The sequence below is a fragment of the Microtus oregoni genome, unplaced genomic scaffold (genome assembly GCF_018167655.1).
Source record: "Microtus oregoni isolate MIOR12 unplaced genomic scaffold, Mior012 000071F_ref0000514, whole genome shotgun sequence".
Lineage (NCBI taxonomy): Eukaryota > Metazoa > Chordata > Mammalia > Rodentia > Cricetidae > Microtus > Microtus oregoni.
Genome location: NW_024543978.1, coordinates 2,430,888 through 2,446,157, shown reverse-complemented (window position 1 = coordinate 2,446,157; position 15,270 = coordinate 2,430,888). Strand labels below are relative to the sequence as shown.

The 15,270-nt window shown below is 51.5% G+C and overlaps 1 protein-coding gene across 2 annotated transcripts in view; it reads left to right on the top strand.

Annotated features, from left to right (window-relative positions):
• Positions 1-295: 295 nt before the first annotated feature.
• Positions 296-15,270, top strand: part of Cdh4 (cadherin 4) — a 478,608-nt gene continuing 463,633 nt past the window's right edge. For both annotated transcript variants that reach the window (XM_041641804.1, XM_041641803.1), the window contains exons 1-2: positions 296-560; positions 2,471-2,582. In XM_041641804.1, coding sequence (XP_041497738.1) covers positions 504-560; positions 2,471-2,582 — 169 coding nt within the window. In that variant the 5' untranslated portion in view covers positions 296-503. The remainder of the gene's footprint in view (positions 561-2,470; positions 2,583-15,270) is intronic.

Genomic DNA, 15,270 nt, shown 5'->3' with positions numbered 1-15,270 from the left:
ACCGGTGATCGCGAGTAAATCCCACAATCTACAAAGAACATCTAACTTGAGGACAGAGACCTCAGTACCTTCTTCAGTCCACACAGTCTTTGCTCTTAGAGACCGAGTGTCCTTGGCGACTTCTGCCCAAACGGAACTCCGATGTCCCGCGAGACAGAGACCAGCGGGGCAGCGAACAACCAGGCTCGAAGGTTGTTGAGCGAGTGGGCGCGGGAGCGGCTCCTTTAAGGCCCGCGTCAGGCCCGGCCAGAGGGGCGGGGCCTCGGCGGGGCGGCCGCGCGGCTTCACCTGCAGTTCCGAGCGCGCGGAACAGAGGCGCGGGCGGCTGCGAGGCCCGCGGACGCACCGGCCGGAGGGAGCGCGCTGCCGGCCCACTTGGCCTGGCTCCCGGAGCCCGGGCGGCGAGCGAGGGGAGAAGCAGGGCGGGCGCGGGAGGAGCGTTGCCGCGGTGGGGGAAGCCGGGCACCGGGAGAGCGCCAGGGCGGCACGGCGCAGCGGGGACGATGACCACGGGCTCGGTGCTGCCGCTGCTTCTACTCGGGCTCTCGGGCGCGCTCCGGGTAAGTTGACGCCTCCCTGCTCGCGGGCGGTCCGGGAACCGGTGGGTCTGGCTTGGCTACCCGGCTTTCTCATCCCGCCGCCAGCGCTGCACGAAGCCGCGTGCGATCGAAGCTGGGAGCTGCGGGGTGGAGCGGGCGGGACCCGGGATGCCATCTCGCTGCCCGATCTGCGCTCCGGGGACGCCCTCCGTGACATGGAGCTCGCCTCCATCGCCCGGCAGCAGCGCATCCCGAGTTCCAGCCGCACGCCGGGGTCGGGTCCGCTGCGCGGAGCGCTCACCCGGGTCCCGTGGGTGCCACGAAGCGCGACTGCGGTGGGAGACGGAGGCGACTACGGGGCACGGGGCTGTAGCCATAGTGTCTGACGGGTCCTCCCGACTTAAGAGAGGGACGGGAAGAGAGCGCGGCGGGAGCGCGAGACATGAAGCCCGGGGACCGGAGCTGGATACCCGCGCTATCCCCGTCTCTGCACGGTCCCCAGCCGGCTTGGCTAGGTGGCTAAGGCTCGCTGCGGGGCCTCTCTTCAGGGCTCAGCAGCAGCTCCCGCGGCGACCCTGGGCGGAGACCAAGTGGCCCGAACCCCCTCTCGTGGCCGATCGGTCCGGTGGCTTGCTCGCAGCTACGCCGAGGTAATCTCGGCAATGAACCAGGGCCGGGGACCGCCCGCTACGAGGCCACCGGACCAGCGCTGTGCGCGGGGAACACGCCCCGGGGAGACAGAAACTTTCCCCGCCGACTTTCGCCTCCCGCGGGCTGCAAGTGCATTTCAGAGCCGCAGTCCCCTGAAATCGAACGCGATTCTGAGTTTTGACCCGAGGAAGATCTATAACCCGCCCAATCTTCTCCCAGCCTCTGGGGCCGGGTTCTGAGCCCGAGCTACAGGCTGCGGGCTGCGGGTGGCCTCTTAGCCGAACCCGGGTGGGCGCCGTTGCGCGCAGCTGGAGGACTCGGCGGGCAGGGAGCTGCGTTCCGCTCCGGCGGCCAGCGAAGCCGAGACTGCAAGATGCCGGTGTGCCCGCCCTCGGCTCCCAAAGCTCCATCACCAGGGACAGGGTGCCTGGTGCGTCTTCTCGTCTTCATAGCGGACTAGATTGGTGGAGACACATGCTTTATCTCCTTTGGTTCCTGGCAGCTTGGGTGGAACCCCCTACCCACTGTCTTCCGCTCCCTACAGATTGAGAGACTTCCAGAGGAGTGAAAAGCAAGCCCTTCTGGTTAGTTAGGGGAACCGTCTCTCCTGACTAGGCAAACAGGGGCTTCAGAGAGAGCAAGAGTTCACGACATTGGGCGGGTGAACTTACACACACACACACACACACACACACACACACATACACACACACAGGAGCACCTTGCAGCCTGGTGGCAGAAGTGGTCACTCCCTTTGCTCAGCTTGGTAACAGCCCTGGAATCTCTTTCATTTTGGCAGCTCCCTTTCTTGGAACCCCACCCCTGTGGCCAGCGGAAGGAGGCCTCCACTCTCACCTAGCCTAAAGGCAGAGAGCTAGCTCTGCAGCCCAGAGAGATGCTCCCCTCCCTCTCCACCGGCTTGGTTTTGCCTGTGCTTGAGTGAACCGCTGTTCCTCGCCCACCTCTCCTCCCTGGCACCTCTTCCTTCCCCCCCGCCCCCTGCCATATGCCCAAAAGGTCCCTCTAGGCGTCAGTTGACCCTGTGGTTCCCACGGAAGTCAGTGCGGCTGTCTGTCCAGTGTGAGAAGATCACTCCAGCCTGCGCCAAGACATCCTGAAGTCCCCCCAGAGACCTGAGGATCCCAATACCACCTCTGGGTGGAGATGGTGGTTTATCTGCACTTCTCAGTCAGAGGCTTGTGAAGTGGCCGTGACAAATGTGGGCTGGATTAAATTTCTGTGAACTTATTTTGGTTTTACACCTCCCTTTCCATTCCTAGGCCCACCATGAGGATCTTACAGTCAGGGAGGCTTGCAAGGCGGGCTTCTCCGAAGAAGACTACACTGCGTTGATCTCCCCGAATGTCCTGGAAGGAGAGAAACTACTCAGAGGTAGAAGAGGGTGTATCTGTCTGTCTGTCTGTCTGTCTGTCGTGCGGGGAGGGGGGTATGAAATGCCAGGCTTGGCTTGCATTGGAGTCCTGCTCTTTTGCAAAGAGATGGTTGTGAGATCAACGAGGTTCCAGTGGGCCAATTGAGAGGCTCCTTGCAAGTGGTGAATGATCTGGAAGCCTGCCTGTCATTTTGAACTGAGGTGACTCATGTCCTGGGCAACAAATGAGAATTCGGGTGGATCCTTGTCACCCAATGCTGTGCAGGGAGACTTCCTTACCGAGTATTTTTATGTATGAAATGCCAGACTCTTAAATTATCCCCACTTTGAAATGCGTGACAAAGCAGATGATGTTGGGAGTGCGGTAAATAGGCCCATAGATGTTCTGCTCACAAATGTGGCATGTGGCTTTCACGACTGCCCCTCCGACGACAGGAAAACACACACTGCAGGGAGGGGCATCAGCAAGCTTCTGGAACTGAGGTGTGCAAGGGGCAGAGGGAGATGGCTGGAAAGCTCTTTGCAAATCTGTTTCCCATTTCCAGACAAACTAAACTTTCTGTTTGCACAGAGTGGGAGGTAAGAGTCTGGACTCTGAGGTTTTGGTCTTGGAGCCTTGGCTCTTGGACCCAGTCTCCTGGAAGTTTGACCTGACATCAGAGAGACAAGGAAAGTGGGCTTTCAGAAAGGGTGTCAAAACCTAATTTCCATGTTGGCTCTGAAGTCTTAAGGTTTTTTATTTCTCCTGGTGTGTTTGTGTTGTAGGAAATAGAACAGCTGTCTATGAACAGGTGTGCACAGGTGTGTGGAAGCCCCCACCTGCACAGAGTGCTGTTCTAGGCATGTCTGTATGTACTCAAAAGCAGCTGTAAGTTCACTTGGACATAAAATCCTAGACTTAGAACTGCCAGGTTTTTTTTTTCCTTTGTGGAGGAGGAGTTGTGTGGTCCTCAGGTGTGAACCTCGCAGGTGACAGTGCCATCCCATTACCCCATCACAGTGTCAGAAGGTTGCTCCCACCTGCTGGACGTGGCCCCTTCCAGCAGGAGTCAGGCACACTTTATTCCTTACAAATTACGAGCATTCAACTTTTCTGATGTTTTTCATTTTACAAATTGTGAAGCCAAAGCCACTGACTGTTGCTGATCATAAGAAAGAAGGGAGGGAGGGAAAGAAGGAGAGAGGGAGGGACGGAGGGATGGAGGAGGAGGGAAGAAACCCCTTCAGAAGCAGGCTGAGGACTGGAATGGATGCCTGCAATGAGAAACTGTGTTCAGGACATTCCAAGAACTCTGTGAGTTGTTTGATTCGGAGTTTGATGGGGTGATGTTACAGCGTAAATGAACGGCAGACAGAAATTATAATAAAATATTCAGCTTTAATAAAGGAAGGACTTACAAGACCGAGGTTCCAGGGAGAACAGGAAAACAGAAGGGAAGGCAGGGAGCACACCCGCAATATTAATAAGTAAATAATATCCTCAGGGGACCCCGCCCTACGAGCAAGATGATTGGCTGGGCTTCCCCTACAGGGCGGGTCCTTTTCCCACATCCAGCATAGCTCATCCCTACCATGGCTGCATTCTAGACTGTAGCATGAGTGATAAAAACCCAGAGACAGATATTGGGGTTCAACCTGAAGATCAGAAAAGCAAAGCAGGCAAGCCACTAGAGAGCTCTTACCTCCATGAAATCTTCAGACTGAAAAGAGAGCAAGTTCCCATCTCCTTCCATCTTACACTCTCTAGTGCTGGGACTAAAGGCGTGCACCACCACCACCCGGCCTCTATGGCTAACTAGTGTGGCTGCTGGGATTAAAGGTGTGTGCTACCACTGCCCGGCCTGTATGACCGACTAGTATGGTTGTTTTGAGTTCTGATCTTCAGGCAAGCTTTATGTATTAAAATACCAATGAAATATCACTACACTGGACTCCACCAGGCTGACATTGAGGCCTGAGGCCTCCCGGGGCTCCTAAGAAACACAAGGAGATCTTGCCATACCCAGTGGCCTAGAGTTGAGAGAAAAATGCTATTTGGTAACAAGGAGTGTCTACAACAGGAAAGAAATCTCCATATTTTCACCATGCTTCTCACTGCCGTCATGACTGTGCGCATAGCTAGGCCCTACTCTGTGCTCTGGTCCTCTTAGGTACGGGGGTAATGGCCTGGGTTCGCCTAGTGCATCCTGGGTGAACTTCCTACAGCTCAGACCTAGCTCAGGGAAGAAGTCTGGGGTCTGTGCTCCTTTGCTCCTCCCGGAGGATGGACTACAGCCACATCATTTCTCCTTCCCCCGCACCTTCTGCTCTCTCCCTTTCTTCTTCCCCTTGAGCTTGAGGTGCGAGCTGTCATGAGCAAAGATGTTTTTACATCTTAGAAATCATTTTGCACACACAGAGGTGAAAACCGAGGCCAGCAATGCACTCCAACTAGGACAGGCAGCCGTGGCTGGGTGTGCAGAAAACTTTGCCACTCTGAGAACACAGTGAGGGTGACTGTCAGGCTCAGAGCTTGGAGCTTCTGGTAGGTGCCGTGCTAAACAGATAATGACTGCTGATAATTGAGTTATTCCGAGGGAGAGAGCTTAACCTTACTTAATTTGACAAGCAGAGCTTCCCAGTCGTGGTTTTACGGTGAGCATGCCATGAGCTATTACCGGCCGCCCCGTGGCTTCCTCTCGAAACCTGAGTCAGCTCACCGGCAGTCCTGGACCTCCGTATTCCAGCAGGGGAGATTTGTTACACAGTAATTAACTTGTTTGTGATAAATGGGTGGAGGAAATGTCGTGGCATTTTGTTTTATGTCTAAATGAAAAGCATTTGCATTCTAAAAAAAATCCTGCTAATTAGGCTTAAAATAGTTTCCCCCAACAGGGTAACAAGTCCCATGTATAGCAACCCTTTGGAGATGCAGAACAACCACGGACCAAAAGCAGAGTGCTCCTTGGGCCCCCACTGTTCCAGGTCTGCTTGGCCTTGCATTTCCCTGATGCCTCTGCTGGCGAACATTGAGTGTCCCCGCAGTGCGGCCATGGCTCTGTTTTCTTAGAATGATTTGCTTATGATCACTGGTGCATGCTAATATCTAAATATGACAGTCGGTTCCGAGGGCTCTCAAGCAGCCTGCTCCAGGCCCTGCTTTAGGCTGGGGCAAGCACTTAAGTTAGTGTCTCTTTCTCTGCTCCGTGTATTAATGGCCAACCTGCCCAAGGAAGCTGTAGGCCGGTGTGATGCCCCGTGTTGTCCCCCCACAAGAAGGGCAGACTCTGGGTCCACCCTGCCCAGTCTCACAGTGGAGAACCCCGCGCATGGGGGGAGTTTCAGTGTCTCAGGAGAATAAAGGATGTGTGGATTGGGTCTCCACCACAATCTTGGAGAAAAGTGACTTGGAAGAGCCCCTGTTTGCTGTGTAGCAGGAGAACTGGGATCGGTTGGTCATCTGAGCGGGAGGAGGGGGGCTGTGCTGAGTTCATAGAAGTTAGAAAGAAGGGCTTTGCTGTTAGTGCCGCATTTGAAGATTTCCTCCCAGTTTCCATCTCAGCCTGGAGCAAACTGTGTACCTGCCACACTTGCTCCTTGTCAACCGTCTCTTGATGTGGGATGTCCTTCTGTATATGTGTTGCTTTTATTGGCTAATAAATAAAACTGTTTTGGCCAATGGTTTGGCAGAACAATGCCAGGTGGGAAATTAGAACCTAGATATATATAGAGAGAGAGTAGGCAGAATCGAGGGGACACCATGTGGCTGCTGAAGGAGAAAGACGCCGGAACCTTCGGTAGATCATACTCTCATGGTGATACACAGATTACTAGAAATGGGTTAATTGAAGATGTAAGAGCTAGGCAGGAATATGCCTGAGTTATTGGCCAAACAGTGCCATAATTAATATAGTTTCTGTGTGATTATTTGGGTCTGGGCAGCCAGGAAACAAAAGGACAGTCTCTACCTTCAGTCTATCTTACATAAACCTTGATGGCTGCAGAGTTTCCTGGCCTGTCTTTCAGTTCTTAATCATAGTTATTATTCCAGCATGCTTGACCAACAGGCCGAGACCTACTTGACAGACCCTTCAGTAGATGGGGTCGATTCTACTCATACTACAGTGAGTGCTGAAACAGGGTCAAGGGCTAGGGCAGTGGATCAGATCCGCGCCTATCGCAAGCCTAATCTTTATTCTTACCACACCGCCATCTGATTTGTCAGTTTATTGCCACATCACCATAGACCAGCTGCTGTGGCTCCGCGTGTTGCATCTGAGTCAGGGCAGAAGGAAGACACAGAAGACGCCTCTGCTTCTTTTTCTAGTCTCGGGGAAACTTTTCTTGTAATCCCTGCAAGGGTTCTCATCAGCTACCACCAGATCACGTGGTGTTCTGGGCTGCACGGATTGCACTGTTGTGCTTGGTGCCCGCCCCCTATGGCCCACTTGCTGGACGGGCAGCCAACTGGTCTTCTCAGGACAGAGTTGAGAGTCCTGTTTTAGGAAGGAGGAGGGAAAAGATGCCGTGCAAACAACATGCATTGCCCTGTTGATGGCACTTCCCCAGCGCTGGGGTCTGTGCCTGAAAAGGAAGGCAGCCCACGAATTATTTGCTGTTTCTCCTCTCTCTCCCTCTCTCTTTCTTCCCTCTCTGGTCCTCATGTAGCCCAGCTTTGCCTGCAACTCACCATGTAGCTAGGAATGACCCCAGCCTCTCCCTCCCTCCAACTCCTCCTCTCAAATGCTTGACCCCGGCCCATATGCTTATGAGGACACCTGGGCAAAGGTCAGGGAAGGTACCTGGGGTCAGTGCCTAAGACACATTGAAGCCTAGCAAACTCTGCCTTTGAGAGGTGCTGTCTTCCTGAGTGGTTTTTAAAAGATTGTGTGTGTGTGTGTGTGTGTGTGTGTGTGTGTACACACGTGTGTACTATGTGCATGCAGTACCTGCAGATGCCAGAAGAGGGCGTTAGATTCCCTGGAACTGGAGTAAGGACCATTATGAGCCATCATCTGGGTGCTCACTGAGCCTGGGTCTTCTGAAGAAGCAACAAGTGTTCCTAGCAACTGTGTCATCTCTCCCCAGCCCCTATCTTTCTTTTATAATTTATCAGGAAGTGTCTCTTTGCCCATGTGGTTTGTGGGATCCAACTCACAATCTACATGATCCTGACAGGGCAGAAGGCTTGGGTAGGTATGAATGTGCCCACTGCAGGCCCTTCCTATGCTGAACCTCTTCGAGGAGCTGGGCCTTGCAGGAAGGGAAGGGCCTGAAAGAGGCATTCTTGGTCCACACTGAGCAGAGCAGGAGCTGCTAGGGAGGCTGAAATCAAGGCACCGATGATATGTCTGGAACCCTCGGGCCCCACAGGCTGCTGGCCAAGGCCCTCCTCACTCAGTCTCTGTACTGGCCTAGTTTGCTGACTGTAGGCCCCACTGAAAATATCTGTATAGGCTTTCACACCCACATGGCAATGTGGCCTCTTTCTGGTCAGTGGTATTTAATTAGGTTAGGCTTCTGGGAAGGCTAGACTTTTTCATTTTTTTCTGACAAAGGAGAAAAGACTAAATTGACCAGAAAGTCCCTCTCCTTCTCTCTGGAACACAGACATGGTCTTTGTGGTTGAGTAGCTGTTTTGTGACTGTCAGGGTGGCAGAGCTGACCTGGGCACAGATGAGACAGGTAAGGTGGAGAGGCCACAGCTGAGTGACTAAGAGCAGCCCCAACCGCGGGGTAACAATAGCGATGGGCACAGGTCATTCAGCCCCTCTCTGAGCTGCGTCTCTGATTCCTCCACCCAGCCTGAGGCCTGGACCTCTGCTCCTTTGTGCATTGGGGCTTCCTCCGGGCATATTGGGGTGCAGGAAACACGTAGGGCACATGATAAATATTTGTTAAAAGAGTGAAACAAATAGCTATCACTTCTGAATATTTCTCTAGCCAGGAACACAGACTCATTAAATGGGTCAGGTCAGGGCCTTCACCCAAGCCCCCAGGAGATGCTGGCTCCAGGGGTGTCCTTGGCACCCTGCGGACGCAGAGGCCACATTGGGTGTCTTCCCTGCACACGCCAGTTCTTCAACACACCACAGTCCTGACAAGAACAGAGGAGCGTGAGGCTGAGGGGACACGGCTCTGAACACCAGGCTGGGCTTGCTGCTCCTGCGGCTGGAGGAATGTGTCGCTGGCTGCTTCTCTTGGCTGCCACTTCAAGGGTCTCCCCAGAATGTCCACAGTGTCTTTGGGGACAGTCTCGGCAACAGAGTTATTGATTTTTCTACAGCTTTTCTCTGACTCGTGTCTTAAACAAGGCTGTCGTGCAGAATGGGCAGCGGGGCTCTGGAGGAGGTAAAGTATGAGGAACATTGCTTATCCCCAGTGTGCGGTTCACAGAGCGAGGGTCCTAGCAGCCAAGGAAACAGTGCACATACTACCCAACGTATTCTGCCATCAGTCCCTGGCCCTAGATGAATCCAGGAGTCCCTCTGCCTGCCATAAACTGAAGGCTTGTTCACGGGTATGTGGCTCTTTACTACATTCCACACCATGGACCACTGTTCCCTCCACGCTGTCCCCTGTCCTCTATCCCTGTGACATGCTGATGTCAGGAGACCACAGTTCTTTGTGACTTCTCAGATCAGCACACCAGTTCCAGGCGGGAAGTGGGGACATAATGAAGACTGTGTCTTCAGAGCCTGCATTTTGATCAAACCTGAAGATGAAGGACCTTGAGACTTTGTGTCTTAGCAATGCAGTGACTACAGCTTCTGAGCAGCCTCTGCGTATAGCTTAGTAAGTCTCCAGAGAAGCCTATGGCTAGCTAATCAGCAACCAAGGGTCAGTGAGGCCGATTGGCAGAGTGACTCTTCTTCTCATTTGTCCGGCCCTGTGCTCCTAGCTACATCTGCTTCCCCTATGACGTCAGAGCAGATGGCATAGACAGCTCCGAAATGGATGTGCATAGTCATTTCCCCCATATGTTCAGAAGCCACTGGTAGAGTTGACGGTAACCAAGAGATGGTGATTGTCCCTCTGCTCAGACAGCTGCATCATGGAGACTCGGTGTCCAAAGCCCTCAGCAGCCGTCACTCGTGCTCAGACCTCCTCCTACAGTGCGCCCTAACCCCATGGGCCCCTGGGCTTGCACAAACAGCTCTGGCTTTGGAAGGCTGGGGTTCGACAATTCTGGGATTCTGGGCAAGTGTCAGGCAGTCCTGGAAAGGGGTCTCCCCTGACTTTCAGATCATCTTAGCACTGGGCATACAGCACAGAGGGATCTGGTAGGATCTGGGGACATACGTTCCTCATCTCCCACTTGTGTGTCCTTTCTGCTGGGACATGGGGTCCTAGCTGTATATTGACTCCTTCTGTCCTTGTCTCCGGTGTGATCTGAAGCATCGTAGGGCTCTAGGGTCCGGGTTCTTCCTCTGGTTCCTCCAGGCCCTCCTTGTGTTCCTCAGTGTGAATTTCCTCCACGGTGCCCTCTCTAGCCATGCACAGGATCCACTCCACCAGATGGCACATATTTTTTTTTTTTACTTAAAAATCTATTTACCTTTATGTGCACAGCTGTTTGGCCTGCATGTATGTCTGTGTACCATGTGCATGCCTGATGCCTGCAGAATCTAGATGAGGGTGTCAGACCCCCCGGGACTGGAGTTGTAGATAGATGTAAGCCCCGTGTAGGTGTTAGGAATTGAACCATGGTCCTCTGCAAGAGCCGCCCATGCTCTTAATCTCTGAGCCATCTCTCTAGCCCATGATTTGTGTATCAGCTGCAAAGATGTTCAAGGTTTTGTTTTGTTCCAGAAATAGTGATTTTCCAATTCTGCCCTGCTGGGTTTGTGAATTTTGCTAAAAGATCACAATGAACTTCATGCTACCGTCTAAATGAACCGTGTGTGGTGTAGGGGCACCTGCGGTTTCCTCATGATCCTTCATGATCTTAATTTCAGAATGTGGAAATCCCATGAATTCCCCAAATTCGAAAGTGGATGTGGGTTAAAAGTGAGGACGGGGCGCCCCTCCCTTTCTCTTTCTTTTTCCCCTTGGAAGTGTGGTTAAGTAAATGGCAGAACTAATCATGAGGTGAGAGCATGCAGGCAGGCATTCATCTTTGCCAAGAATGTGCCTATTATTCTGACTTCTTGAAGGAGCAATTTTTCCTGTGAGTGAATTTCACTATAAAAAAAAAATGCCATGAGCCTAGAGAAGCTTCTGTCTGTGGAGGTGATGAAGTTCTCCCGAGTGCCCTCATGTCGTCTGCTTGCTGCTTTATCCCCAGAGGGCTCTGGCCTACATTGTAAGCCCAGATTCTTGTGGAAAGGATTTTGCCCAGGCTCTGGGCTGCCCTCTCTCTGCTGCCTCCAGTACTGTCTCAGGGATTCTGCGTCCCTCAAGTCCCATCTTCCTGGCAGTCTGTTACTGGGTGTTTGTGTGACTTAGTGTGCAGATTTGGTTTTGTAAGCTCCTCATGTTCTTCCACCCCCAGGAGCCCCATTCCTCTTCCATGTCACATGTTCTGCGACCTCATCTCTTCCTCATGGTCTCTCCTCTGCTTTCATGGCCTCTGCCACACTCCACACAGCACACACACACACACACACACACACACACACACACGTGCACATATAGTAATTAAAAGCTGAGATCTGCATGTAAGAGGGAACTTAAGGTTTTTGCCTGTCTGAAAACAAGCCACCTCACTTAACATAATACTTTCCAAATTCATCAGTTTCTCTGAAATTTTAGTGGTTTCATTTTTCTTTATGGTTGAATAAAATCCCATGGATCATATGCACCACACCTGCCTTGTCTATTCTTCTATTGATGAACATGTGAGTTGACTTCACTTCCTTGATATCATGAACAGAGAAGCCATGAACATGGACGTGGAAGCACCTCTATGGTAGGATGTAGACCATGTTTATATGATGTAGATCCTAGGGTACATGATATAGACCTTCAGGTATGTGGATGTGGACCCTTGAGTATATGGATGTAGACCCTTAGGTATATGGATGTAGACCCTTGAGTATATGATGTAGACCCTTGAGTATATGGATGTAGACCCTTGAATATATGGATGTGGACCCTTGAGTATATGATGTAGACCCTTGAATATATGGATGTGGACCCTTGGGTAAATGATGTAGACCCCTGAGTATATGGATGTAGACCCTTGGGTAAATGATGTAGACCCCTGAGTATATGGATGTAGACCCTTAGGTATATGGATGTAGACCATTGAGTATATGATGTAGACCCTTGAGTATATGATGTATACCCTTGAGTATATGGTTAAAGACCCTTGGGTAAATGATGTAGACCCCTGAGTATATGGATGTAGACCCTTGGGTATATGATGTAGACCCTTGGGTATATTATGTGGACCCTTGGGTATATGATGTAGACCCTTGGGTATAGTTGGGACATAAGTCTATTTTTAGATTTTTTTTGAGAAACCCCCATCTTGGTTACCATAGTGACTACATCAGTTTGCATCGCCACCAACAGTGAATAAGGGGTCCTCTTTTCTTATCTCCTCACCAGCATTTATTTGTTGTCTTTTGTGTTCTTATCCAAACCATAACAGGGTGGGGCAGGGCAGGGCAGGCTGGAGTGATGATTCAGTAGTCAATAGTGCTTGCTTCTCTTCCAGAGGTCCCCAGGTAGTGCCATTCCTAGCACCCATGTTTGGTGATGCCTTTGTTACTGTTCTATTGCTATGAAGACACGCCATGACCAAGGCAGCTAATATAAGAGAAAGCACTCAATTGGAGGCTTGCTTACAGTGTCAGAGATTTAGTCCATTATCATCATGACAGGGAGTATGGTGGCAAAGAGACAGGCACTGGAGCTGAGAGTTACATCCTGATCCATAGGCAGACAGAGAGGGGAAGACAATGGACCTGGCTTGGGCTTTTGAAACCTCAAAGCCCCACACCCATTGACACACTTCCTCCAGCAAAGCCACACCTCTAACGCTATCAAAGGGTACGATTACTTGGTGATTAAGCATTCAAATATATGAGCCATGGGGGCCGTTCTTATTCGGACTGTTACAGGCGGCTCACAAGCACCCATAACTCCAGCTCCTGAGGGATCTGTACTCATATGCACACACACGCATGTGAACACACACACACACACATATATATATAAGAATAAACAGAATTTTTTAAAGAGCACAAAGGACTAGGGATGTGGCTCAGTGGGAAAGCATTTGGCTATCATTGAAAAATGCCCCATGTCCCAGCAGCAACAGTGGCCGAACAAATCACTTATCCAGGCTGTTACCTACAAAGGCCATGTCCTTCCAATGCCTCAGAAGGAGTCAAAGGTGAGGGAAGCCCCTGGTGTCTGGAGACTGTGCCCTGTGCCTGTTTGTCTCCTTGTGTGATTCTGCTTTGCTACCCAGAGATTTCAGGTGGTACTACGGGGTGCTCAGGTCACAGGCCACAGAATTAGGCTTTGTAGATTTCCTCATTTTACAAATTACATAATTATTATTGTAAGATGATTGGCAAGAGCATAGAGTTCATTTGCCAGCACTCCTGAGCGTCAGGAGGCAATCACGGGTCTCAGCGGGCTGAAATGGAGGTGTAGTGCTGACAGACCGGCTCCTTCTGAAGGCTCCAAGGGAGGATTTTCCAGCTGACAGTGGCCATCGTGCCCTCCATCCCCAGCCGGTAGGGCATCCTGTCTGCTCCTGCCATGCTTTAGTCTGCTCCACCCCTCATCCGGTCTAGGACCATCTGTGATGACAATGGCCACCAGCGTAATGTATGATCATCTCCAACTCCAAAGCCTTTCATTTAGCCAACTGTAAAAGCTCCTTTTACGTCATCAGTGCCCCGTGCAGAGGGCCAGGGATCCATGACAATGGCACAGCAGCTAGTTCTAGAAGTCTCTCTGGCTGTCACACGTGAGGACTTGCTGAGTTCCCTGCCCTGGGCAACGGTCCATGTTGACACGCCTGTGGAGGAGACTGAGCCTCTGAAGCCACCGCCGTTGGGAGACTCTGGGAAAGGCGAGCTCCAGCCTTTAAAGCTGCCTGTTTCCTCCGGTCCATCTTTCCCTGGACACTCACAACCAGTTCATATCCTGTGCCCATAGTTCATACTCAGAAGGACAGCTGCATCCCGGTCGCCGGCTGAGAGAGAGAGAGTGGTCACGGAGAGTATCTCAAGGAAGACCTTGCTCAAAAGCGAAGGACTTCCCATGTAATGGCTTTAACTTGGTTCAGATTCGCTGTGTTTTCTTGATGACAGCGCATGGGGATTTAGAGAGGATTAAGGTAAGCCTTTAGGAACAGATGAATATCCACAGGCTCTTGAGGACTGCCTGTCCCTCACTAATAGTCAGCTGGTCCTTCCTTGTGGGGCTTGGGTGCTTCCTGTCTAGGAGAGAGAGCCATAGGCATGGGAGGGAGGTGGGGAGGTGTTCTTGTCCCCTTGTGGGTGTCTGTTCCATTTGGAATACAAGCTAGTTAACCTCCAGCCCTAGGATACAGGCATTTTGTTGTCCCGAGCATGCACCTGGCTCCTGGGGTCTCTGAGCATTCCAAAGGGAGCAGGGCTTGGTTCTGAATTGTTCTAGGAGCCCGTGAGTGTGCTCACATGTCAGACTAGAAGTGTCGGGTTTCTCGTTCGTGTTACCCAGATGTAAGTTTGAATAGCACCTGTATGAGTGACTTTTCCTGTGACTGTGACCAAATACTTGGAGACAGTCTACCTTAATAGAGGAAGGGATCATTCTGGCTCGCAGGGGAAGTCTGCCATGCAGTGACATGATGGCGTGGGTAGCTTGGTCCATCATGCCGATGAGGAAGTAGAGACAGAAGAACGCCAGTGCTCAGCTGCTTTTTCCTGCTTTCCTTTTGTATGTTTTACCCCCTCCCTACAGACCCATCTGAAGGTGAGCCTCGTGAATGCCCCAGGTCTTTTCCTACCCAATCAAGTCGTTAATCAAAATTAACTTTCCCAAGTCCACCCTTTTGTCAACTTGACACCAAACTATGTCACTTTATGAAATAATAGTCCTTCTCTGGTTCCCACAGGCTGGTAGCCATCTCCTACCCCAGGGGGCATCCATTATAGAGTCTAAAACTCCATGGTCTTCCATAGAAGTTTTAGCAGCTTAAAACTTCAGCCTAAAGTTTCCTGAGAAATCAAGGCTGTCTCTCAACTGTGGACCACTAAAGCTTAAACAATCAAACACCAGTTATACATTTCAAACACATGCACAGAGTAAATGTTCCCATTCTAAACGGGACGGAAGAGAGCCTAGCAAACACATGCACAGAGTAAATGTTCCCATTCTAAACAGGACAGAAGAGAGCCTAGCAAACACATGCACAGAGTAAAGGTTCCCATTCTAAACGGGACGGAAGAGAGCCTAGCAAACACATGCACAGAGTAAATGTTCCCATTCTAAACGGGACAGAAGAGAGCCTAGCAAGGAAAAGGGAGCAAAGAAGGCGAAACACAGCAGGGAAACACTAAAACATGTAGCTCTGTGTTGGGCATCTGGAGATCATGGCGATCACCTGGGTACCCACCCCTCCATCTGACACGGTCAGCAGATGTAGCTGCTTTTCTTAGTGGGGAGCTGGACTCACTCCTTGCCTGTAGCTTCCATCCACTGACATCTCATGCTCCTTACATTTCTACCACAGCCATTGCAGCCTAGGCTGCATTTCAC